Here is a 26,785-nt window from a genome sequence, read left to right on the forward strand (position 1 = left end):
TATATTATTTTTAGTAGTAAAAAATGAGTTTCATGCACAATACAATCTTTGTCTTGATTTCCGGACTTTTTTTAGTTCTTGAATGCCAGTTTCAGACACTCAACCAGGATGACAGTCTGAGAAAGCGAATCATAAGACCATTCCTAGTAGTAAAAAAGTTTTTAGACTATTCAGTACAAATTTGGACTTTCACAAGTCTTAGATGTTCAGTTTTAAACTATAAAACGATTTTTTAAATTGAAATTTGGAGGACTGTATCTTCCTTAGGAAACGTTTTTCAGAAAAATGACACAATGCAAGTCAACTTATTTTTTTGATTTTGAATGGTGAATTATTGACACTTAAAACTGGACCACCCTGTATAGACCGAAACTGTGAGTTATTGTGCATAATGATCAGAGAGATGGGTGATAGAAACTTCTGATGAAATTCTATGTAGTATATTACTGAAAAAAAGTCTGGGAGCCGGCAAAAACTCTTGTCATACCTGCAATATGTGAATCGAGGCCGTAACTTGTGGTAAGCTGGAGTGTGGGATGTGGTGAGCAAAAATTATATTGGCGCGGTGTTAATCACTAACAATTATGTTGGTTTTGATATAATAAAATTTTCCAGGATGTTATTAAGTAAACACAACCTTACGTAAATTTCGCTTAAATAATTGTGTGTAACTATTACACGTTCATGTAATTATTGTAAGGTTTTGACTAACGGAAAGAATGTTTTAAGACTCTCGATCACTGATCTTTGATAATTCCTTTAGTCTAGAAACATCACATTTAGAAAATTGTTAAGGTGAGTGACTCTCTAGAGCTGTAGAAGAATAATTATTTAAAAAAACAATAACATTTTTCGGCTTTATTAAAATTGTTTTTTAAAAGTGACACTATATTTTACAGCCCACCGACGAGACATTCCCGAAATAGTCGTGGAGGAAAAGCCTGAAAACATTAGCCCTTACACAGATTACACGTCACCCTCAGACCCTCCTTCGCGCCACACTTATTCCGAAGGAGACGTCCCTTTAATTAGCACCACCACCGAAACGGAAAGCGACCGGGACATTCCGTTTTCCAAAAAAATGCAACTGCCTCTCGACCTGCCACCTTTAGAGGACAGACACAAGTATGAGAAACTCGTGCAAGGGGTGGATGCCAGCTCCGATAGCAGTGATCAGGAAGAAGCCAAAGCGAAAACGCAAGAAAAAGTGAGGAAACGACGGAAGATTAGTTTTCAAGAGAAACTGCAAAACGTCTACAAAGGCAAATCGAAGACAAAGTCCGAGAATAAAGATGATGTGAGCGTAGATTCGGACGATTCTATTGGTTCAGCCAGTGATCTTAAAGCTGAGGACGACCAAACAGTGGGGGAGGAGTCTAAGGAGGACATGCAAAGTGAAGATGTTCGAACCTGCGGTTCGTCGGCTTATCACGCGGAATGCGAGAGTATGGCCACTCACGATGAAGACTACACTACCAGGATAGCAAGGGCTAAAAGGAAACAGTTAAAGGCTGCCGAAGAACAGCAGCAGCAAGAAGAAGACATGATTTTTATCGGGCATCAGTATGGTGAAAGACCTCTGTTAGCTGACGACGAGTTGGATAGCGATTGTGAAATTCAACCCAACACTAAATGGGATCCGGACAAAAACGTAGCAAAGAAGGAGTCATTGTGGATTCCACCATCAACCAGTTTTGACGACAGTGACGTTTTCAGTTTAGCACCCTTTAATAGATCGAAAAGTCGGAAAAGTGACTATGTGCCTTATATTGTGTCGTCGGAAAGTTTTTCAGAACCCTCTCCTTTAGAACCACCAAAGTCGTTAAATCCTTTCTTGCACGAACCGGACTTTGCCACTTTAGTCCCTGAAACGGAATCGAGTATGGTGCAACAACCATTTGATATTCCACCACTCGACAGTCCAGGACAAGCCACTGCACTCCTTATTGACTTATCAAGCAGCAGTCCTGAAGATGTCCCTCCAACCAGACCCGTTTTAGAAGAACCCAAACCGGTGAGAACCTCAATTTCCTTGGAGTTGAAACTGAGAAAAGACAAGAAAAAGGACTCGATGAAATCCAAATACCAGCTGTTCAGCGACCATAGCGTTTCAGACGACAGTCCCAGTTCTTTTACGCTCCCATCAAAAAGCTCCAAAGGCTTTAAGAGCGGTTCAGCCAAAAAATCGGGCAAATCAAAGAAAACAAAAACTTTACTGGAGGAAGGTTTCAGCAATATGAGTTTTGAGGACTTTCCGTCGGACGAAAGAGAGGTGATTCCGAGTTCCGAGCTGCCCTTCGAAGTGTTGCGGACTCCCAGTCAGGAAAATCGCAGATCTGGATCGAAAAAGCTGGGAAATCCGTTTTCTTGAAGTGGCTGGTGGGGATTGGAAGGCGATCGCTTTACGAGAATGTTCGACTCGAATATATGGAAGTTGTAACTGATGTAGACTATGTAAGTATGTGTTGTTTCAGTATTTAGTTTAAATTATCCAACTTTATACAGAGTGACCTAAATTGGTTATGTGGGGAATGTTACAAGATTCACAGTCTCGTTTGCCAAAGCCAGTTCATGCCTTCTACATGTGCAGTATTTGCGTAAGTCTCAGCCCACTGGGTAGTTTGTGATTGGTCAAGAAAAAGCAGCACACTGAAAGCTCACCAAGCACAAACTACGAAGTACAGTGCTGTGATTTACGCAAACACTGCACATGTGGACTTCTAACAGTTGACACTTACCATTACTTTTAGATTATTTGGTTAACTTTATTGTATGATGCGCTGCATTTACGTAAATTTCATCACAGTGAGTAGTTTGTGATTGGTCAAACAAAGCAGCTGTCTTTTCTCGGCCAATCATAAACGACAAACAATGCTGCGATATACGCAAATTTTTTGACAGAAAGGTTTTGACAACTCTCTGAAGGTTTGTGCCACAAAAATTCTAATACCATTTACACTGTATTCCTTATTATTTTTCTATATTCTTCCTAACAAACGTACATGCTGTCTTTTTTTAAAGTGCTTAAGCTGCACTTGGACGCTTTTTCCTATTATAACCATAGATCTTTCAAGTGCAGAGACAAATTAATTTTTTTATATAAAATCATGCAAAAAAGTGCACTTTTTTTAATGATTTTTAGTGCAACAAGTTCTTCGTTTTTACACTAGTGCAATAAAGTGTTTTACCGCACTATTGTGGAAAAGTTACTTTTCCGCACTCATTTTATTTTTCAAAAAACAAAACATTTAAATCAAAAAAACATAACTGTTTATTGGATTTCTCAATTAAGAATACACTTTTAATCATCTTTGCAAATAGAGGATGAAGGAAAAATGTTGTATCTAACACATGCGGAAAGCGTCTTTCCTGCCCTTTAACTGCTTGCCCAAGGGCAATTGCAGTCTCGTGCGGAAAAGTACCACTTTCCGCACTTGTTAGGTAAATAACTATTATGACTAGTGCAATTAAGTCTTTTTTGCACTATGCTATATTTGCTGTGCTTTTGTAATCAAACGAGTCGATTTTATAAAAAAATTTGTATGCAACCCATTCAAAAAGTTCTTTTTTGTACTTGTTGCATAAATAACTATTTAATAAGTATAAAATTGCAATTAAGTTTATATCATTTTTTTAAAGTGGTAAAAGCTTTGGTCAAATCTTAAAATGTCCTTAGTTAAGTGAAAATATTATTTGGTTATGTTCGCTTTTTAAATTCATTTTTTTATACTTTATATTAATAATAATTTAGGTCCCCAGACAATTTAGGACACACTGTATAAACCAACTTATTATGAATTAATTACTTTAAGCGGTTGTAATTCGTTTGAATTCCTAATTTGACAAGAAAAACATAAAAAGTCTAGCAAGTATTAAATTCCATAAAATTTGTTAGACATTTTTATGAAAAGTGACTTTGAAACATTATGGCCGCATTCGTTTTGACGCTCCATATGGAGCGAGCAGAGCGAATTTGACGTAATTTGACAGTTGGTTCAATTATGGTTTTGTTAAATTAGGTCATCATGACGTCAAATTCGCTCCATCTTCTTCTTCTATTGCCCCATCCGATTACGGACGTTGGCTATCATCATGGGTATGCGGATCTTATTGGCTGCGCATCGGAACAATTCAGTAGATGTTGCTCCAAACCATTTTCGCAGGTTAGCCAGCCATAAAATTCTTCTTCTTCCAGGCCCTCCACGTCCATCAGCTTTGCCTTGGATTATGTTTTGAAGAATTCTGTATTTGTTATTTCTCATGATATGGCCAAAATACTATTCACAGTAAGCATGATTTCAGGCTCACCTCCCATTCTTCGGAGTACTTCTTCGTTTGTAATTCTTTCTATCCAAGAGATTCTAAGAATTCTTCTGAAAATCCACATTTCAAAAGCTTGCAGCTTTTTTCCATACCGTCTGACAGCGTTCAAGCCAGCCTTTGCCTTCCTCTCAACTGGCTTTTTGTTTATATACGCGCTACCTGGTTGGACTGGATTTTTACTAATCACCATATATTTGGTCTTATTGACTTTTAAGTTCAGCCCGTACTCCTCACTAGTTTGGTTGACCCTGTCTAACAACTCTTGAAGCCCCTCTATACTGTCCGATAACAAGACGGTGTCATCAGCATAGCGGATATGATTGATGATTTCGCCGTTAACTCTGATGGTAATGGTAATGGTAGGTGTGGATGGTCACAGATGTACGGCGACCTGATTAGATCTATTCAGCAGCTCCTCAAGATTTAGTTCTTTTAGGAATTTCAGGATCTTGAGTGGGTCTGTTCGAGGTATTTCTTCCACAGCCAGCTGGGGTAATCCCAGTGTGTTTAATCTTCTGTGGTGTACAGCATAACACACCAGCCAATTGTGGTGGGGTGTTTCTGGTTCTTCTCCGCAAAACCTGCAGGTACTGTCCTCTTCTAGGCCTAGCTTCCTTAGGTGTTCTCTGAGTCGATAATGACCCATTAGAAACCTCGTTAATGCCTTGAGACTAATTTTGCTGAGGTTAATCAGTGTCTTCGATCTTGCTCGGTTAAAATTGCCGAGGAGATCTTTGGCCTGCCTCAGTCCTGGAAGCTTTGCTCTCAGTTCTTCTTCAGATTTATTAAGTACTTCCTGGACATATGCTTTTGCACTGCTTGTTCGTTACCCTCTACTCCGACGTGCCCCGGAACCCAGAGGAGGGTTACCTTGTTGTTCCTTCCTAGATCATTAGGCTTTCCTCCAGAACCATCATCGAGTTGATGTTAGATGAGCTCAACGCTTTAATGGCTGCTTGGCTATCGGAAAGGATCGCAATTTCCTTGTTCCGGTGTTTCTTCTCTTGCCGCCATTCTAAGTTTTCGTCGTTGAAGCGGATATTTCTCAACTTAACTCTGATTAGCAACCCTGGCATGTATTCTGTCTGCCTATTTTCAACTCTGACTGTAGCATTTTGTAGCTCGCTCCATAGAGCGTCAAAACGAATAAGGCCTATAATTCAACTACCATAAACCCTACAAATGTGACGTTGGTTTTGGCAATACCAAAAGTAATGGTTGAGTTTTTTTATCAAATCGGTATTTAAAAAACAAATAATATGTATCTACTTTTAAGAAAAAGAGTGAGACGTTCTTAGGGACAGAAAAAGTACGGCTGTAATCGAATCTAGAATAGTGTTAGGTAGCTATTTTCTTACTGGTTGTTGAAGATTCATATTTTACTGGAAATACATAATATTGCTTCTATGTAGGTATAGTGAAACTCCAGTATTACTCGCCCTTTCTGTATTACTTTTAATTTTTTGTCTTGAAATATCGTTTGTAGAGTTATTTGCAACGAAATATTAGTTTCTTCACCCACTCTTTTATTATAGTTAGTTTTACCCACTTTTTGCTATCTCTCACATGTAATAAGGTCCAATAATAACACTCCATATAGTATTTAAATCGTTGGTAGTGCCTTCAGAAATACAACCGGTCTGATTATTTCGATAATAAATTAGAAATTAGTAGTTTACATGTAATTCGAACATGAACACATTGCACATCCATAATAAGGTCTTTTACAATTAACACAAATATTTATGGTCAATTGCATTAACATGCCATTACCCAGTTATAGCATAACTGTATTGTCTCAAAGCTGGTTATCTACAGGGTGTCTCTGGTGACCAAGTCAATTTACTGAAATAAAAATTTTGACTTTCTAAAATCAAAAGCGACACCCTATATACACGAATTCTTGTTCGTCATTTTGAACTTGATACTTTATTTGAATTAAAACCAAAGCTGTAGAATGTATCTTAAGATGATAAAATAGTATTTTAAGCATTTTAAAGCTGATATAACCTTGTTAGTAAGTACTTTTCCAATAATAATAATAGTTTAAAAAAAAGTCGAATATTTTGATTAAATAGCTAGTTTATTTTAAAAAAAATTGTACTTTGTGACGCAGCGTTTTTGTTCATTCGGTGCATTCCGTATTTATTTTATTTTTATTTTTACAGTATACAAACATTATTTATTGCACTTTTTTTTGTATTACGTAGTTTTACATTTATACTTTATAAAAAAATACATATATATTTTGTTGACATAAAAGCAATTGTTTATTACACCTATAAACTATTAAAACGTATCAAAAAAGTGATATGGCTCAAAAAGGGGAGGTTTGATTGTAAATGGCAAGGTATCCTAATAATAAAATATACAATACAGTGTGTGTAATAACAATAATGTGAACAGTACAAACTTTTATTATTAAATATGGATAGCAAAAGATTTATTTGGTAAACAACAATTATTTTGAAATACGTAATTGGACCATTGGGAAGCTTAACTGCATTCTGAACTACCTTTTCAGGGTTAAATTGAATTCGGTTTTTTTAAAAACCCCAAAAATGCCCGAAACACAAAATTTTTTAGAAGTTTTTGCCATAATTTTAAAAAAAATTTAAAAAAGTCGAATATCTCGGACACGGTTAGAGTTATAGAAATTTTGAATTTTTTTTTCAAATTTTACTATTTTTCTTTTTGTTTTTGTACATCCTGTATATGTTCAACACTGTTGCAACTAGCACGAGGTAAAAGAGCGGTTCAAGATAAACATTTCGAGTTCCAAAATCCAAAAAGTAACCGAGATACAGAATTTCGAAAATTTTGGATACAAGTTTCAAAAAAAAAGTCAAAAGTCGAATATCTCCGAAACGATTAGAGTTACGGAAATTTTGCAAGAGACCAAAATTACTCAGAACGGCTTTCTGCGCTCAGTGGACTGGGTCTACACCCACTTAGAACCCTGTAAACGCAGTGTCAATATGTAGAGCCTTAGTTTCAAATTTGACTGTTTTTATTTTTTTTTTTTTGGACACGCTGTGTTCGCTCAACCGTGTTGCGGTTAGCACGAGGTGAAAGAGCAGTTCATAACAAATATTTTGACCGTTTTTTTGTCTCAAAAACTCCAAAAATACCCGAGATACAAAATTTTTGACAAAATTTTCAAAAAAAATAAAAAAAGTCGAATATCTCGAACAGGGTTAGAGTTACAGAAATTTTGCAAGAGACAAAAAATGTTCAGAATAACATTCTGCATTCAGTGGGGCAAGGATCCACTTAGATCCGGGTAAACGCGGTCACAACTGGCAAGAGCGTTAGTTTCAAAATTTACTATTTTTATTTTTGTACATCCTGTATATGTTCAACAGTGTTGCAACTAGCACGAGGTGAAAGAGCGGTTCAAGACAAACATTTTGAGTTTTCTACGCTCCCTAAAACCCAAAAAGTAACCGAGATACAGAATTTCGAAAATTTTGGATACAAGTTTCAAAAAAAAAGTCAAAAGTCGAATATCTCCGAAACGATTAGAGTTACGGAAATTTTGTAAGAGACCAAAAATACTCAGAATGGCTTTCTGCACCTAGTGGGGCAAGGATCCACTTAAATCCGGGTAAACGCGGTCACAACTGGCAAAAACGTTAGTTTCAAATTTGATTATTTTTCTTTTTGTTTTTTGGATCCTTCTAAGGGTTTAACCGTTTGTCGTGTTAGCACGAGGTGAAAGAGCAGTTTAAGACAAACATTTTGAGTTTTTTACGGTCCCTAAAACCCAAAAACATATTCGAGATAGAGAATTTACAAAATTTTGGAGACAATTTTGAAAAACAGGTAAATGAAGTCGAATATCTCGAAAACGGTTAGAATTACGGAAATTTTGCAAGAGACTAGAAATGTTCAAAATGGCTTTCCCCATCCAGTAGACTTTTTGTTTTTTGATCACCCTGTATATGTTAATCGTGTTGCGGTTAGCACAAGATAAAAGTGCAGTTCAATACGAGCAATTTGAGCTTATTTAAATGGCTGAAACCCCAAAAATGGCGGAGACATACAATTTTCAAAAAAAAAAAAAGTAAAATTTCCAATATCTCAGAAACGGTCAATGTTACGGCAATATTGCAGGATACCGAAAATGTTCAGAATGACTTTCTGCACCCAGTGGACTACGAAAACCATGCTCGGTTTGATATCCTCCATTTCAATTGCAGATAAAACCAAAACAAAACAATCTACACCTGCGACTGCACTTGCAAAGAAAGTCGATGATCGTGAAAGTGGGGAAGAATTTCCTTTTAGATTCACAATGGACGACCAAGATGACAAAGTTGTGCTGGCGAGTGACCCAAATAGTCCAGACCATCAGTGCTTAGACAACTAGCGAAAAGAAACCGCCCAAATACACCTGAAAGTGAACATCGCAGTTTAAACGATTAAGGATATAAGCCGGAAGCTAACAAGGAGGATTGGAATACTTAACAGGAGAGAAACATGGGCCTGGCTTCATGAGGCAAACCAGAGAAATCGCATGCCAAACAAGTATGGATTACGAAGGCTAATCTAAGAAAGGTAGCTCCGTAGGAAATAAAATTAAGAACATCTTGGACGAGAGCTCAGATGACGTGGAAGCACTGCAGCAAATTGTTGACATCGATTGGCCGGACGATTGTTACACCAAAACAACAAAGGAGCAAGGTAGTATATTAGACCAGGACACTCATGATACGGTTATCCTCGACCCGACTTATGGAGGATCTAGCAAACACTATGCCTCAGTTGCGAAAACCGCTAAAAACAGAATCTTTGGTTCCAAACAAAATGTTTACTCTTGTAAAAAACTCAGTACTGCAGTCCGAGAATGACACTCAGTGAATACAATTTAGGAACAGGGTACTCCGAGGTGTACAGCTTCTGTTCTTCTTTGCCTAGCACTGGAACATTCAAACTATAATTCAACTGCATATACTTAACGGAGCAACAAGTACCAAATTATAGGGTAATGCGGCAGGGGATTACAACACGGAGCAATGTAAAAGCGAAAAGTCAGCACCCACTGGAACGGTCAAAAGTAATTCTACTTCGAGCAGTTCATATGTCACTGGAAAGCAACTCAGGATGCAAGCACCAGATTCTACTTTATCGTGGGAACTGACACAGAGAAAGGAAGCCAAGATATGACGAGTGACCTATATCAGGCCATGACAAAGATTTTAGAGGCAGACGGTGAAAGAAAATAGAAATAAACTGGCGATTGCAACCACTTCAAACAAAATGACAATCTCAGCAAGGAAAATATGCGAATAGCGATTCGCAGAAACGAGGACATCTAGGTATTTGGTTTACCAAACAAAATGGCTAGAAAACGAAAAGAAACAGAAGTCTAGTAATGGGTTAAGCTAATTACTCTCAAAAGCGTAAAGAAAACAGCACAGGGGATATGCAACTTAAATTTGCCGGTAACAAAGAAAATCAAGAAACTTTCATAAACTGTTCTGTATGCAAAACTGTATGGAAATAATGGAACGATTGATATCCTAAAGAAAACTAAAATAGTGTTCCTTAAAGATCTGGACGAAAGCCCAGAAACAGAAGATATATCTGGAGCAATTGCTAACGAATATGGGTGGAAAGAGGAACAACATTGTAGTAGAGTTGTCAAAAAAAGCCTAACAAAAGCGGACTAAAAGTTGCGTTCCGATCCAGTATGCGGATAAATCTTTACCCATGCACCGACAAACTAAATACTGGCCATAGGGTTGTAGATCATGAAAATCTTTTCAATAATGTATATTTCTTTACTACTGCATCTATTGTCTCCTTCAAATGTTAAAGCAGTTTCAGTGTTGAGCGTAAAATCTGAAGCTTTAAGTCAACTGTCGACTAATAAAAAAAAAGTTTATTTTTACATTACAACAGTAGGAAGAATTCGGTTATTTTCTTGCTTTCTTGAGGGAGGAAGGACTTTGATCTTAGTCTTCGTTTTCATCTTTTGTTTCGCTATCGTCTTCTCCAACCCCTGTAAAGAAACGGTCACAGGATCCTCCTGATCCTCTTCATCTTCGGAGTCAACTTGATGGTATGCTTGGGAACATTTGCGGCTTGCTTTTTTGCAGCCACACTTCGCGCCGGCACAGTCTTTCGTGCAACGGCAGAAAATCATCTTAAGAATATCGTCCGGTGCAGCTGCTAACTCACTGTGCACGGGGACCAGGCAGTTCTCAACCTTCCACCCATACATCTGAGGAGGCAGCTCTCATTTCCTAGATACAGCTGAACTTGATGGAATGTTCTGAGGGAATGCTGTTTTACTGCTCCTTCGGTAAGAGGAAAACAAGAGATATCAGGTTTGATGGTGGCCACGAATTTCAAGAATGACTTGTTGCATTCACCAGCTTGAGCTCCACACCACTTTGACATACAGGTTTCACCTGCCTTTTGTAAGCAGTTTAAAAAACTGCTGGCGACTTCAGATACAACGTCGCAAATGCGACCTTGCTTTTTCGAAATGCGGAAGATGTTGTATCGCATCCAGTAAATGCATGCAAAAACAGCACGTCCTTGAAACCTTGGTGCTGGAGCTCTTGAGACGAGATTAAGGAATCTCTCATCTTTCCACGTCCAGGCTTGATAAAAATAATGTCCCTTATACGCATCAGCTTTAGCCATCCAAAGGACAGTGAGGTCGACATCTTCTCCCACAATGCAGACAGCTGTCGTTTCCGACATTGCCACAGCCATATCCACAATCAGAACGTCCGCATCACTTTCTGCTTGAAGGGTTCTAATCCCATTGTCCACATTCACCTTAAGCATGTTGGTGAGTCTGCTTTTGTTGAACTGATTCGACAGAAAATCTTCTTGTTTGACGTTTATCTCGGTGTCTTCACTGAAATAGATATCTGCAGACTTCCTGAGTCGATAGCGCCTTTGCTGCTCTGCTACTTTTGTGCTTGAGATGAATGACGAATAACCGTCAAAGACTACAGTACATCTCTTTCCGTGGTAATTCTTCGTGATAAAGTGGATGTAGCTCTTTCAAATTGTCGATATTTTTGCACCTCTTTGCCAAATTACTTTATGAAGGAGAAGCCCTCCGTCAAATACGATTTGTAGCTGTGCGACATGAACATGCTTGGTCGTACTGTTGAATAGTTTGTACAGCGCTAACTTAGTCGCTTTCCTCATCCCACTTTCACTGAATAAGGCTAATGGGAACGGGGCTAATTCGTATTTCACGTATAGCTTTAATCTTCGTTTTTTTTTTTTGCTGATGGATATACGTCGGAATAGCAAGAATGGGTTCACAGGAATCTTTTCGTCGTTGATTTGAACCGATGAGTTCACTGTTGAAAGAGGAAGAGCTTTCTAGTCAATTTGATGTTAGAAAATGTTGAATTGACCATTTTAGCCATTGCTTTCTTACCAACAAACCCTACAGCCAGCATTCAGCTTTTCGGTGCATGGTTAAAAAGTTATCCGGTCAAAAAGAGCGATAATGTGAAGAAAGAAATTTCAGTTTTCAATATTACACACTTTCAAGAGCGGATATCTCTAAAACTTCTCTAAAACAAGAGCTACGGGCGGCGACTTTTGATATGTTGACCTCCTAACTAGTCGAAACAAAGTTACGAAGTCGAAAATTGTGTTCCAAGCATTTCCCTCTATACGCTTTTTTGAGCATTCATTGCCTGGACTAAAAGCCTTCATAGTCTGATAAATCGGAAAATGGTGACTATCTTAACTGCGCGTTTAGTCTTAAGGACCTCGTATCTTGTTTTTGAAAAATTAGGGCTCAAGTAAGCTGCTGATTAACTTAGCCACTTAAAACAGTTCACAATGACAGTTGTTTGTGTCACTTCCTTAGGCATTGAAATCAAAGTATGCAGCAATTAATTAATTACCGAGGTCCTGTAACTGATGATCAAAGTTTGTACTAAAATATACTAAAAACCTGTCTAAATGTAATTGTATAAATATTTTTATAAAAAAAAGTAGTAACTTTACTCGTATAACTCAATTAATAGCAACTGCCTTATAAATACCCCTCTAAACAACGAAATTAAAATATAAAGGCACTTTTTTGTAATTTCCTTAACTAAGGAATAATACTGAACCAAACTTAAAGCATATTTCACTGAGCAGTTTTTCTTACTTTCTAATACCTTAACTAAATCCCAGTATCTGGTAGTGTTTTTAGGTAAAAATGGGTCACACTTGGTAACAAGCTAAATCATCAGAAATTAAGTGTTTTGTGCTTGCCTTTTGGCCATTATAATATTTAAAACACTGGCCAACAACAAGAATAACCAAGCCGAAAAGGAAGCTGTCAAACCGATCAACAAAGACAGACCCGTATTGATTATTCCATTCCTGTAAGCGGTCTCGCTGTCCAAATTCATGTAATCCATGAAATCAAACACTGACTGACAGGCTAATCTGGCGTGTATTACCGGCAAGACAGTACCGTGCATGCCCAACAGTTTTTCTAGTACCCGTCTGTATTGATTGCACGTTGTGTAATAACCGTCGGCGAATACTATAAAATTCGCAAAAGCGTAAATAAAAAAGGTACTACTTAAAACAGAGGCGGTTATCCAGAAGGCTTTGGGTAGGGGACTGGTGTCTTCCTGCGATATTGCTGTGATTTGTACAGTAGAACCATGCCTGAAACAGTCAGCGTAGAACCTTGTTCTAAAGGGTGGTTCAAATTGATTGTAGGATACCTAAAGGGTAGAAAGTGTTAGAATTTGTTATAACTAATCTTAAATAAGACGAGTTAAAATTATGTCTAGTTTGTAAAAAGGTAAAATTACCTTTTTGTAATATGGTATAACAAGTAGTACAGTGTAGTACTTATACAAGTTGGTTTTGTTTGAAGTTGATGTTGTGAAATTTTTCAGGCTGTCTAATTTAATTTTCATATCATAAAATAAAACGTTCAAAGTTATTACTCTGTTGCTGATTACAACCCAACAGGTTATGGGCCCAGAGTTCGTTAAGCTGCGGAAATGATTTTGAAGATAGTGTTACAGAGGTCTTCAGTAAAAATAAAATTTGGACCTGGTGTTTGGTCGTGGTCATAAAGGCATAAAATTAAAAACTAAAATGACGGAGGAAGACGTTTCTCAGATTGAGAGATTAACAAATAGTGAAACATATCAAATTTGGAAATTTCAAGTCACAATCCTGTTTAAGGCACATGGATTATGGGAAATTGTGTCAGGAATAAAGAAAATGGAAGATCTGGCAGATGAAAAAGAAAAAGCAGATTTTGAAAGGAAAGACGCCCGAGCTCAGAAAATAATAATAACATCCATAGATAAGAAGCAACTAATGCATATTTTTAACTGTAAAAGTTCTAAAGAAATGTACGACAAGCGTAAAAACATATATGAGAAACAAACAGAAGACGAAAAATGTTATTTGATGCAACAATTTTTTAATTTCTCGTACAGCAAAGGAACTGACATTTTAATGCACATTAGCAAAATTGAAAACTTGGCATGTAGGCTGAGAGTACTTGGACAAGATATCCCAGACAGTATGTTGGTATCTAAAATACTTGCAACATTACCTGATCAGTTTAGAAATTTTGCTACGTCTTGGGAATCCACTTCACAAGGTGATAAAACCCTTGAAAATCTCTCAAACAGACTGATTGGAGAAGAAGAAAGACAGAAGAAACAATGCGAACCCGAAGGTATGCTTTTTAAAGCTCAGCTACAACAACCAGTAAATAAGAATAAAACAAGATTTGGAGGAAAATGTTTTAAATGTGGCAAGGAGGGACATATTGCTCGTTATTGTGACAAAAGGTCATGTAGAATATGTAAAAAAACAAATCATATAGAAAGCAATTGTTACTTCCGAAACAGACAAAGCCAAGATCAAAGTCGACAGGAAACTCATAGCAAAATAGCTTTTCTATGTGAAGATATGGATTTAGAATCAAATACAGCAACTTTCTTCATTGACTCTGGAGCTTCATCGCATATGACAAGCAATAAAAATCTGTTCACTTCATTACAAGCAGATTGTTCAGATGTTTTAGTAGCCAAGAAGAATTCATCTATAACATCAGAGGGTAAAGGATTCATTGAAACAGATCAATGTGTTCTTGAAAATGTGTTGTATGTTCCGGAGTTAAGCAAAAACTTATTATCGGTCAATAAAATTACTGAAAATGGTGGTGAGGTAATATTTACAAGAACCAAAGTGGTCGTTTCTAAAAATAAACTACCAGTGTTGCAAGGTCGAAAGGACAGTAGTGGACTTTATTGTATTAAGTTGTCAACTGAAGAAAAATGTTTAATGACAGAAAGAAGGGATCAAAATGTTTTGTGGCATAAAAAATTAGGCCATCTTAGTGCTAGCAGTATGAAAAAACTACAAGATTTTTCAAAGGGCATGATTTTAAATACTGTAGAATGTGACCAAAAGATATAGGATTGTGTAGTTTGAGTATCCTCACAAAAAGAAATCAGCAGCTGTAAGGTCAGGGAAACGAGGGGGCTACGGCACATCATCGAAACGAGAGATTAAGTGTCCAGGGTAAATTGTCGCTCGGGCTGTAGACGCTGTGGCACCGTCCTGTTGGAACCAAACATGGCTGGTGTTAATTCTTCTTCGTCGGAATTCGAAGAAGTCAGAAGAGGTTACAGTGGCAGTTGCCCCTCTTGCAGCTTCAAAGAAAAAAAGGTTCAATAACTCCAAGACGGCTCATAGCGCACCAAAGAATCAACTTCTCACTATGAAGTAGACGTTGATGCAATTCGAATGTCGAAATTCGAAAATTCTGAACCCATCTGTGAATTGTGTCACGTTTCGGAACTGAACCATGACGACCACGATAAGCCGGACAAATGGCGGCCCTTCCTAGCTATACACTGATCCATCCGCTTTTTGAAGTTTTGCTCCACTCCTGCGAGCATATCGACGGGAATGTTTTCGCTTGACGAATGTTGTCTAGGTCCGTGGTTTGTGATTGGAAACAATGGATTTGAGACATCCCCAGAAAGAGAAGTCACCCCTCAAGGAAATGAGGCGCTCATGGAAGTGTGGTGGACTTGGCGAATGTTGTCCTTCAGGTGAGGTAGGGTCCGTGGCACACACATCGAGAACTTCAATGGAATTTTCCAGCACAAAAAACTTCCTCCATGAGCGCCTCATCTCCCTGAGATATGACGTACCGTAGCCGGCGCGCTAACGTGATTTGTCTCCCTGTGACTTGGGAATGTCTCAAATCCATTACAATGACAAACCCCGGATCACCTTGCAACACTGACTTTGACCTTTCAAATCAGCAAGTTTTCCTGTCGCACCCTGTATGTGCCCCCCAAAAAAATTGTTTTTCTTTCTTCGTTTAGTGGCTCACTTTTAAGGTTTGCTAACCCCGCTAGGGGCACTTTTCCACTACAATTCATATGACACTTTGGAGTTTATTTTTTATGTACTTTCGACCCTTGAATTATCTTACAATCAATTTGAACCACCTTGTATATATTACAGGGTGTTTGATTATATTATTGGGACCAGTTTGTGAACTTTGTTTTTAACCTCAGATAAAATATTGACATTGCTAACTTTCAAAAATGGGAGCACGGAAAGTAGCAACTTTGCTACCTAGACAGGGAGGTTGCATGAATAGTAATCCACATATAAAGAGAATAGGAAACTTTCCAATAACATTGGTGGTTTAGGCAGCATTTCAATCTTCCTCCTCGCGCTCGCATTCCAACGAAACATGCAATCCGAAAGTGGGTTGCAAGTTTTGAACAGACTGGTTCAGTGAGAAAAAGAAAGTCTTCTGGCAGACTGTAAGCCGTCGATCTATCCAAAGAATCCTCCGTGAATTGAAGTTTCATCCCTATAAACTGCAAGTGGTTCAAGAACTGAGAATGCCGATTTCATTGAAAAGCTATGGATGTCAGACGAAGCTCATTTTCACTTAAATGGCTACTTTAACAAGCAGAATTCACAGGGCACAACAAAATCCTGCTGTTTTCATCAACGTCCTGCATTAGCCCTAAGGTTACTGTATGGTGTGCAGTTTCTGCTCGAGGGGTAAGATGATCAGAGAAACACAGTGACAGTAACTTCTAAGCGTTATGTTACCATGCTTGAGACATTTCTGGGTGCAAAAATTCACAGTGTACCTGGCATTGACATGGAAAACACTTGGTTTCAGCAAGACGGAGCAATCGCACATACCGCAACAGTATCAATGGCAACAGGCGCTTGTTTGGTAAACACGTCTTTTCCAGGATCGGTGATGTTGTTTCCCCGATTTATCAGTATGCGCGTTTTATTTATGGGGTTACTTAAAGAGTGTAGTTTACAATACACGTCCCAAAACCCTATCCGCACTGAAAACAAGGATTACAGAGGAGATCGAAGCAATAACGCCTGACACTTTGCACCAGGTCATGCACAATTTTCAAAATCGACTTGCTGAATACATCCGGCAAAACGAACATCATCTTGGCGATGTAATCTTTAAAAATAGATTTTTTTCTTTAATATCCAATGTTATAGTGTACATTTAGTACCCTAAATACAAGTTCCCATCTTTTTTGCGCCACCCAGTAGAAGAGCGTTTTCAGCGGCTGAAAAGAAAGAATTCTGTTTTGAATTCATTTGTGCAAATTAAATTTGATGACAATGTTTCAAATTTCATATTTTGTTTGTGGTAAAGGCAAGCATTTAATAACAACTGACGAAAGCGTAAGAGAATACTTCCGGTAAATTACTGAGAATTTAAATAAGAAGAAATCTTGTCGCGTTTAAGGGGTAGTTCAGAAGGAAGAATATTCGGTCCATAGGTAACTCGCTTTATTGCTAAGTCGTTTTGGTCGCTACACCATTTCCAAATGTAGTTCAGAAAAGGCCAAGTGAGATTCAGAAAACCGTAATTCAGAATAAGAAACTGCATTTCAGGAACCATCAAATAAAATTCTGAACATTCTAAGGCAATTCCATAACATTCCTTCAACCTTTTCTGACTTATTCACTGTTTTTCCTTAAAGGGCGCATTCAATCGTAATCCATACTAATCTGAATACGGACACCTTCTTGGTCATAATGACTAGTTGTTGATTGAACTACAACATGTTCTGACAGATATTTGTCAAATTCAACACTGGCTCAAACTTAGCACCAGCAGGTGTCCGTATTCAGATTAGTATGGAATACTAACTTATAGGCACTTTAAGGAAAAACTGTTAATAGGTCAGAAACGGTTGAAGTTAGGTATAGGAAATGTATACATGGATTTGTTCTAAATTGAATGTTCTTTTATTACAAATTATAAAAAACGGACTTTTTGCAGTTTTTTATCTGTCCGACTGAAAGGTAAATATTGACCACTCTGTCTGTTTTTTTCATTTTCTGTCTCTGGGCTTTTCTACCATGTAGTATTGCCTAACTGAGGACAAAAGGTCACATCAGCAAACCTTTCAGAACTTGAGAATTGAATTAAAGTTTAGACCACCGTTTTGCTGACAAATTCACCATTTTTATAAAATATCTAAGAAACGGTGCAAGATTGGTATAGAGAAGTATTAACATTAATTACTAGCCTTCTTGCCAGGAGTTCAAAAATGAGATTAAAAACATGTTCCATTTGAAAATCAAAAGTTGGTGTTCTTTCCAACTGATGTCCAAAATGCTTTGGAAAGAGAGTTTGAATCCAACCTAGGCTACACTCCAAATTGCAAGGAAAAATATTGAGTTGTTCTCTAAATACTTCTAAAATACCATCACAGTGAATCACCCTGTAGTTTCCGGGATAACAATACTAATGCATCGAATTTGTAACACCCTGTATTTTGGAAGAAAAATTGGATTTTCAGTAAGTCGAACAGTATCACTAAAAGTAACTAAAATCTTGTTTTTGTTATCAACCCTTTCAATCATAAGCATTCTTAGTACTATTGGCGTTTCAAGTTAAGATGGCAGCACCAGTTTAACTAAAATCGGGCAACACGTTCCTAACCTAACATTATAAATAATATGACACTGTCACTGTCAAAATCAATGTAAACAAAGGGAGAAATGACAGCTGGAATGGGGGAAACTGTTTTAAAAACTGATCACCAGAGGGAGTATCTCTTACCTTGAAAGGCCAATAACTAAAATTAAATTTTGTTTTATAAACTAGGCTTTAGTAATTATGCCCTTTTGTTGCTAGATGTATTTCATTTCACAGTCAAAATTGAATGTCAATTGGTTTTTTAAAACCAGATAAGTCCAAATATAATCAAACACCCTGTAAACAATCTGACATTGACCTACTCAGTTCTAGCTATCACAGATCGAGTGGTTCTCATACTAGGTGACTTGGTGGTAAACAGAACTCTGTAGCCATGGAAGCAAGTAAAACAGAGACAAAAGAACACATAAAGTAATGGCCCAAATGTCACCCAAATGCACGGAGCTTGGTCTCCACCTACACATTTCATACAGTCACAATCGTTTAAACTTGTAGAATAACTTACCAAGAAAGCGGTTCAGTGTGTTCTTGCCATAAATAATACAACTACAATTCCTACCAACACACTGATCCAATGTTCGATACCAATGGCCCCATGCAACACCAGTGGTGATGCTGGCAGTGGCTCCTAAGGCTATGCATATTAAGTAGCTGAGAGAAAGCCGCTTCTCTATACCTAATTGGTCCATCATTTAGGGTGGAGTTCAGCTGTACAATAGTGAAATGTGATTTTTTTCAAAATAAGACACCACGAAACTATTGGAAAAACTTTCAGATATTTTGACAATGTATTAATGTAGGTTACTCACTTTCAATGATATGTCAGTTTATCTATATGATAATGGTTTATCTGATTTCAAGTCTTGTGCATGTTTACAAATAAACAAAAACACAACACAAGCAACAGGTGCTTGGCGCTTTGACATTGACAGCTGATGGAAATGGCGCAATTCGGACATTTGACAATTTCAAGAGTCTAGCAATGTTGCCAAGTCTACCGTTAAAACTGTATAAATACCGTTCTCCTGTTTTGTGTATCGTTTTTAATTACGTTATTGCCATTATGTTGGTTGTGAAACTTTTCATATACTTTTTCAGTTTATTGAATAGGAAATTTAATAAGGATTCTAAAAATGCGCTTAAAACAGACATTTTCTTACTACAAATTATTCCCTAAAACCACGTGATGTCTGTCCCTATGGTCAGAATTGTCAAAATTTTACTAGAATTTGCAAGAATTACATTTTAACACAGTTTTCGAAACAAGACGATTTTCTGAGATTTAACAGTTATTTTGACAATTGTCACTTCATAGTCTAACTAAATAGTCTTCTGAAATCACGTGACAACTGCCACGAACCTCAAAACCGTGAAACCATGATCAAAAGTTGCAAAAATCAGAATTTAGAAAAGTTTTCTTGCAGTATTTGATATAAAACGTGTTTCTGATAATTATGACAGTTATTCTGCCAATTGTCACGTGACCAGCTAACTAAATAGTGTTCTACAATCACGTGAAACTGTCACTAACGTCAAAACTGTCAAACTGTGCTCAAAAGTTGCAAAAATCAGGATTTAGAAACGTTTTCTTATAGTATTTGATACAAAACGCGTTTCTGAGAATTATGACAGTTATTCTGCCAATTGTCACGTGACCAGCTAACTAAATAGTGTTCTACAATCACGTGAAACTGTCACTAACGTCAAAACTGTCAAACAATGCACAAAAGTTGCAAAAATCAGGATTTAGAAACGTTTTCTTGCAGTATTTGATATAAATCGTGTTTCTGAGATTTATGACAGTTATTTTGCCAATTGTCACGTGACCGTCTAGCTAAATGGTGTTCTACAATTACGTGACAACTGCCACTAACGTCAAAACTGTCAAACTGTGCTTAAAAGTTGCAACAATCCGGATTTAGAAACGTTTTCTTGCAGTAGTTACTTGATATAAAACGTGTTTCTGAGATTTATGACAGTTAATTTGACAATTGTCACTCTATAGTCTAGCTAAATAGTCTTCTGAAATCACGTGACAACTGCCACGAACGTCAAAACTGTGAAACCATGATCAAAAGTTGCAAAAATCAGAATTTAAAAACGTGTTTTTGCAATATTTGATATAAAACGTGTTTCTGAGATTTATGACAGTTATTTTGACAATTGTCACTTTATTGTCAAGCTAAATAGTCTTCTGAAATCACGTGACAACTGTCACTATCGTCAAAACTGTCAAACAATACTCAAAAGTGGCAAAAATCCGGATTTAGAAACGTTTTTTTGCAGTACTTGATATAAAACGTGTTTCTGAGAATTATGACAGTTATTTTGCCAATTGTCACGTGACTGGCTAACTAAATAGTGTTCTACAATCACGTGAAACTGTCACTAACGTCAAAACTGTCAAACCATGCTCAAAAGTTGCAAAAATCAGGGTTTAGAAACGTTTTCTTTCAGTATTTGATATAAATGTGTTTCTGATATTTATGACAGTTATTTTGACAATTGTCACTTCATAGTCTAGCTAAATAGTCTTATAAAATCACGTGACAACTGCCACGAACGTCAAAACTGTCAAACTGTGCTTAAAAGTTACAAAAATGAGGGATTTAGAAACGTTTTCTTGCAGTAATCGATATAGTAAAGTGTCATTTGTCAAAATGTCATTTTGCCAGGGTGCCACGCTCTAAAGTGTCAAAATTGACATAGTTTCAAGGTCATGTACAAAACGGTGCCAGTTAGAGCAAAATGGACGTCAGATTTGTGTTCCCCAGGTTCAAATTAATTCAAAAAATTACTTTGACTAAGGAAAATCGAAAATGGTCTGGTTTGACCTTGGAAAATTAAAAACTACAATTGTCAAGAAATTTCAATTGAAAATTTTATATTTTCAAACAAGTTTAGAACTGGCAACATCGAGTAATCATGTTTTCTTCTCTCTGTTTCAGGGGGTTGCCAGATTAGGAGAATTTTCCCAAAAAATAGGGGATATTTTTTCCGGAGAATTTCTGCTGGGGGAATAATATTTACCAGGGGAATAACTCGGGATTTTAGGTCTGACACTTACTACTCGAAACTTGACACAAATCGTAGTTAGTAAATCTGAAAATCAAATAAAATCACAATAATCTAGTTATTCTTAATACAAAAAAGCAATTATGTAAAATTACCTACTAATCTATGTTTGAGTTGCGCCAGCGCCATCTAATTGTTTCCTTAGAGGGGACATACTGACAAGTGAGGTGACAGCCGTCTGACATACCAGAAAAAAAAATTAATTTTAAAACTCTGTTTAAAAATGAAAAATCAAATATTTTTGTTAGGAAAATGTATTAAAATAGAGAAATAACAAATTATAATTTTTGAAACATTTTTTTTGGGGATTTTTTTAAAAAATGCCCATATTTAGGGGATTTTTTTAATTCGAATGGAGAAATCGAGTCGACGGATTTGGCAACCCTGCCGGAAATTCTAACCTAAAAATATTCTACATTTTTTGAATTCTCTGTTTTTTTTTTCAAAGTCATTTTGAATACTTTGAATTATTTAATTTTTTACTTTTATCGATTGCCTAGACCGATGAAGCTTCTAGAAACTGGTAATAAACAAGAGTTTAGAGGCAGAAAGTACTGCAGAAAAATAAGTTGAACAGATCAAGAAGGAAAATGGTGCGTTATGGAAAATGCGACTTTTCATATGAAAAGTTTGAGAAATGTTGTCAACAGATTGCACAGGTATCGAATGATCTTTCTGATAATTGGCAGTTACATACAACACCCAATACCGACTATGGGACATACCTTTCAAAAAAGTATATAGTCCCCTTCAAAAATCAGGAATCTGTAGTAACAATCGAAATCCATGTAGTATACAATACCAGTTACAATTCACCAGTGCTTTGCTTCAATCTGTCCAGACCAAATGGTTCTCTACTAACCATGGAAGATTATTGGATGGAAGTTACCAGTGAATTTCAGGAGGTGGATATGTATAAGGCTGTAACACAAATGGATCACCCAGTATTATGTCTCCCATTTCTCACTTTGCATCCATGCAAATTTCATGATATTCTTGAATGTGTCGCACCGGACAGTAAAAATATCTTGATTTCTTGGCTTTCTGCAATTGGTCGCTTTGTAAAACTTGAGATGGTAGGCTATTTTCATTGCGTTTTTTAGTTATTATAAAATAAAAGATCTGCCTTAAAATATGTTGTTTGTTTGAACTAGTAATGGGCATAGATTTACCTACCAGTAAAGTAAAGCAAAATTCTGTATGTCAGTTGTGATTTGAAATTTGAACACCCTGTAACTCGGTTGTTTTTGGGAGTTCCGGGAGGTTGAACCACTCAAATTAACCGTACTGAGGTCTTCTTTACGGTGGTATAAAGCAAAAAATTCTATCTTAAAAATTTGCCTACATGGTGACAAAAATAGTGAACCACCATACTTTTCATGCACATCCTGTATACTGGAAGGAAAAAGTATTCTGAAAACTTATGGAGTTGGGTTAAGGAGTTGATAAGAAACATTTTTTATCTCTTGCATATGTTTTGTAACCTTCACCGTTTTTGAGTTGTTTAGGAAAAACTGTTTGGTGCAACAAATATGTTAATCAGTTGAAATTGTGATCTGAAATTTGAACACCCTGTAACTCGGTTATTTTTGGGAGTTCAGGGAGGTTGAACCACTCAAATTAACCGTCTTGAGTTCCTCTTTCCGGTGGTGTAAAGCAAAAAATTATATCTTAAAAATTTGCCTACATGGTAACAAAAATAGTGAACCATCATACTTTTCATGCACATCCTGTATACTGGAAGGAAAAACTATTCTGCAAACTTATGGTGTTGGGTTAAGGAGTTGATTAGGAACATTTTTGATCTCTTACATATTTTTGGTAACTTTCACCGTTTTTGAGTTCTTTAGGAAAAACTCTTTGGTGCAACAAATATGTTAATCAGTTGAAATTGTGATCTGAAATTTGAACACCCTGTAACTCGGTTGTTTTTGGGAGTTCAGGGAGGTTGAACCACTCAAATTAACCGTTTTAAGTTCCTCTTTCCAGTGATGCAAAGCAAAGAATTCTATCTTAAGAATTGCCTACATGATGACAAAAATAGTGAAGCACCATACTTTTCATATACATCCTGTATACTGGATGCAAAAACTGTCCTGCAAACTTACGGTGTTGGGTTAAGGAGTTGATAAGAAACATTTTTGATCTCTTGCATACTTTTTGTAACTTTCACCGTTTTTGAGTTATTAAGGTAAAACTGCTTTGGTGCAACAAATTTTCAAATCAGTTGAAGTTGTGATCTGAAATTTGAGCACCCTGTAATTCGCTTGTTCTTGGGACTTCAGGGAGGTTGAACCACTCAAATTAACCGTACTGAGCTCCTCTTTAGGGTGGTGTAAAACAAAAAATTCTATCTTAAAAATTTGCCTACATGGTGACAAAAATAGTGAAGCACCATACTTTTCATACACATCCTGTATACTGGATGCAAAAACTGTCCTGCAAACTGACGGTGTTGGGTTAAGGAGTTGATTAGGAACATTTTTGGTTTCTTGCATATTTTTTGTAACCTTCACCGTTTTCGAGTTATTTAGGGAAAACTGCTTTGGTGCAACAAATATGTTAATCAGTTGAAATTGTGATCTGAAATTTGAACACCCTGTAACTCGGTTGTTTTTGGGAGTTCCGGGAGGTTGAACCACTCAAATTAACCGTACTGAGGTCTTCTTTACGGTGGTATAAAGCAAAAAATTCTATCTTAAAAATTTGCCTACATGGTGACAAAAATAGTGAACCACCATACTTTTCATACACATCCTGTATACTGGAAGGAAAAACTGTCCTGCAAACTAAGGGTGTTGGGTTAATTTGTTGATTAGGAACATTTTTGGTTTCTTGCATATTTTTTGTAACCTTTACCGTTTTCGAGTTATTTAGGAAAAACTGCTTTGGTGCAGCAAATATGTTAATCAGTTGAAATTGTGATCTGAAATTTAAACACCCTGTAACTCGGTTGTCTTTCGGAGCTCAGGGAGGTTGAACCACTCAAATTAACCGTCTTGAGCTCCTCTTTCCGGTGGTGCAAAGCAAAAAATTCTATCTTAAAAATTTGCAACAAATTTACAAATCAGTGAACTTGTAATTTGAAAATTGAATACAGGACATAGGACAGTCAGGGATGAAATCGTTTGTAAAACGCACTTGGAGTGACCAAATCATGTTTTTAAGCACAGTTTTCGAATCCTCATTAAATTTCCCATCTAATGACATAAAAAACACGCTAAAATAATGTAGTCTTGGAGAAAAGGGATGTCAAAGTTTAAACTGTCTGAAAGAACAGTTAGGAACAAAATTGTCTGTAAAACCCACTTAGAGTGACAAAATTACTGTTTTAAGCACATTTTTGGAATCCTCATTAAATTTTCTATCCAATAACCTGACAAACATTACAAAATTTGTTACAGTCAGGGAGAAAAGCGATGTCAAAATTTGAACTGCCAGAAACACAGTATTTGTAATTTACTGGTCAATTTTTCCTGTTAAAGTAAAATATTTATTTTACTGGTAATTTACCCATCACTAGTTTGAACCCTTTTCCACTTTCCAAGTAGCAAACATTCATTCTTTTATTGTCTTAGGAAATGTGAAATAAAAAACCTGGAGTGAAAAATGTGATTTATACATTAAAAACAGATCTCCCAAGTAGAGTATAAACTATTTTAAAATGTAAATATTATAAACAGTTTTAATCATGATTTTCGCATGGTTAGCATAGTATTTATTTCCCACACTATTCGTCTCAAATGGTCAATAACTTCTTTCAATTGCTTATTCTTCAAAATTACTTGTTCCATAACGTCTTTACTCTCTTCAAACGACAGCCTGTAAGTTTCTGAATTCTTTTTGTCTTCATGTTTTGGATCTAGTTCATCCTTGTAAGGTATAAGACTCTCAATGTGTGTATATTCCATTCCCTGAATTTGACAATTTTCATTGCACTTCTCATAAATAAGTCTGAGCCTTTTAAATAATACTCTGATGGTCCTTAACAATTCCTGTACTTTAGCTTTCTTTTCATTGCTTGCATTAGCCGACTGTGCAGTACCTGCTGGAGGCTGAATGGCCTTTAATGTTTGAAACACCTCTTGTGTTCGACTGACTATGTCTTGTACAGTTTCCTGCCCTAGTCGACACAGAGATGCAGTATTGAACTCTTTGGATTGCTGCTGCTGCTGTTGTTGTTGCTGCGGTGTGTGACTTTGAGGTGGTGTTGGAGGTACTCCAGGTGTTGGTGCTCCAGGATGCATTGGATGATTAAGTGCTCCAGCATTAAACTCTGCCATTTGAGTGTTAATTGGACTCATTGCCCCACCTAACGGATTGGCGATTTGACTGAGCATGGGATTTCCTAGAGGCATCTGTCCGCCCATTTGATTAGGCATGCCACCAGCCACCATCCCACCCTGCATTGGTTGGGCACTCATTTGAGAACCGATGGGACTTATGGTGCCGCCCATTTGATTGTTGAGCTGAGACATTTGAGCTCCCATTTGATTCTGCATGCCGCCTTGCATATCCATTGGGTTTTGCATTCCTGTGGGGCCGAATGAGCCCCGTAGGCCACCTTGATTTGGATTGTTCATATTTTGCATGAAGTGGTGCGATGGTGCCGACATAGTACAAATTCCAGGAAACTACTATACGTTTTGAAGTCTGTACCACAAATTAATGTGGAAAATACCCCCCTTTAAACGTTTTAAACAAATATATTTATATTTATATGGTTAGTTTGTAGGTTATGTCCACAACCATTGAAGTTTGACATTGACAGTTTCTCTTCTTCTTTTCATTTCTTCATCTTTTTAGGTTAGCATTCAGTTAGCAGTTGCTAGGTAATGTACCGTTAGAGTCACATACATTAGAGGTTATATACCGTCAGTTTTAGGCAAATAGTATTGATAATAGTTTTGTTCAAAAAAGGTTGCCGATAAAAAATACTGGTTGAAAAGTCGGAGTGCGCATGCGCCGCCATTTTCCTGACATCTAATAGGGACAATCACGTGACACGCCGCCCTCTGTACAAGAAAGCCAAGAAGGTGCATGCCAAAAATTCCAATATGGCCGAAATAGTGGTTGACAGTTTGCATTTGTTTGTATTGTGGAAATTGAGTTTTTCCATGTTTAAATTAATTTTTAAGGTTTAAAGTCAAGACTTGGGATTACTTGCCAAAGTAATTTTTGTTTGCTATTATATATTGTTGTTTATATGTTTATTGTTGTAGTGAAAGTGTAGTTTGTGTTCATTTTATTGTGTTATCACTATTGTTATTGTTCCTTCATTGTTCTATAATTTGTTGTTGGTTTTTTAACTTAAATTCTATTGCCTCTACAATATGCCGTCCACTTGTTGTTTGCCAAATTGTAAAAGCAATTTGGTGAAAGGCCCAAAAGTGTCAGTCTTTTACT

General features: G+C 36.9%; 3 protein-coding genes and 1 long non-coding RNA gene across 6 annotated transcripts in view; 1 reads left to right on the plus strand and 3 right to left on the minus strand.

Moving 5' to 3' along the window:
- The window catches only part of Nak (Numb-associated kinase), a 49,146-nt gene extending 42,561 nt beyond the window's left edge, over positions 1-6,585 (plus strand). Inside the window, exon 12 of the mRNA XM_081976175.1 lies at positions 900-6,585. Within this exon, the coding sequence (XP_081832301.1) occupies positions 900-2,371 (1,472 nt within the window). The 3' untranslated portion in view covers positions 2,372-6,585. The remainder of the gene's footprint in view (positions 1-899) is intronic.
- LOC145726898 (uncharacterized) lies at positions 6,388-19,255 on the minus strand. Of its 3 annotated transcripts, XR_014177735.1 has the most exons (5): positions 19,114-19,246; positions 18,810-19,060; positions 18,607-18,760; positions 8,990-12,978; positions 6,388-8,945 (listed from the first exon to the last, which is right to left on the minus strand). XR_014177735.1 is itself a non-coding variant. In XM_081976182.1 (4 exons), exons 2-4 carry the CDS (start codon positions 18,994-18,996, stop codon positions 12,555-12,557), a joined length of 765 nt encoding a protein of 254 aa, XP_081832308.1. In that variant the 5' UTR covers positions 18,997-19,012; positions 19,114-19,255; the 3' UTR covers positions 6,388-12,554. The 3 variants fall into 3 exon arrangements, 2 of the variants coding, with proteins under 2 accessions (XP_081832308.1, XP_081832307.1); XM_081976182.1 differs by having other exon boundaries at positions 6,388-12,978; positions 18,810-19,012; positions 19,114-19,255; XM_081976181.1 differs by having other exon boundaries at positions 6,388-12,978.
- A 1,905-nt stretch (positions 19,256-21,160) lies between these two features.
- Positions 21,161-21,558, minus strand: LOC145726900 (uncharacterized). Its single transcript, XR_014177736.1, has 2 exons — positions 21,475-21,558; positions 21,161-21,406 (listed from the first exon to the last, which is right to left on the minus strand). It is a non-coding gene; the product is annotated as an uncharacterized LOC145726900 (long non-coding RNA).
- A 3,423-nt stretch (positions 21,559-24,981) lies between these two features.
- On the minus strand, positions 24,982-26,144 carry MED30 (Mediator complex subunit 30). Its single transcript, XM_081976178.1, has one exon. The coding sequence runs from the start codon at positions 25,993-25,995 to the stop codon at positions 25,069-25,071; it is 927 nt and encodes a 308-aa protein (XP_081832304.1). The 5' UTR covers positions 25,996-26,144; the 3' UTR covers positions 24,982-25,068.
- Between the last annotated feature and the right edge of the window lie 641 nt (positions 26,145-26,785).

The sequence above is a fragment of the Ips typographus genome, linkage group LG3 (genome assembly GCF_016097725.1).
Source record: "Ips typographus isolate SLU linkage group LG3, UJ_Ityp_2.0, whole genome shotgun sequence".
NCBI classification, from domain to species: Eukaryota; Metazoa; Arthropoda; class Insecta; order Coleoptera; family Curculionidae; genus Ips; species Ips typographus.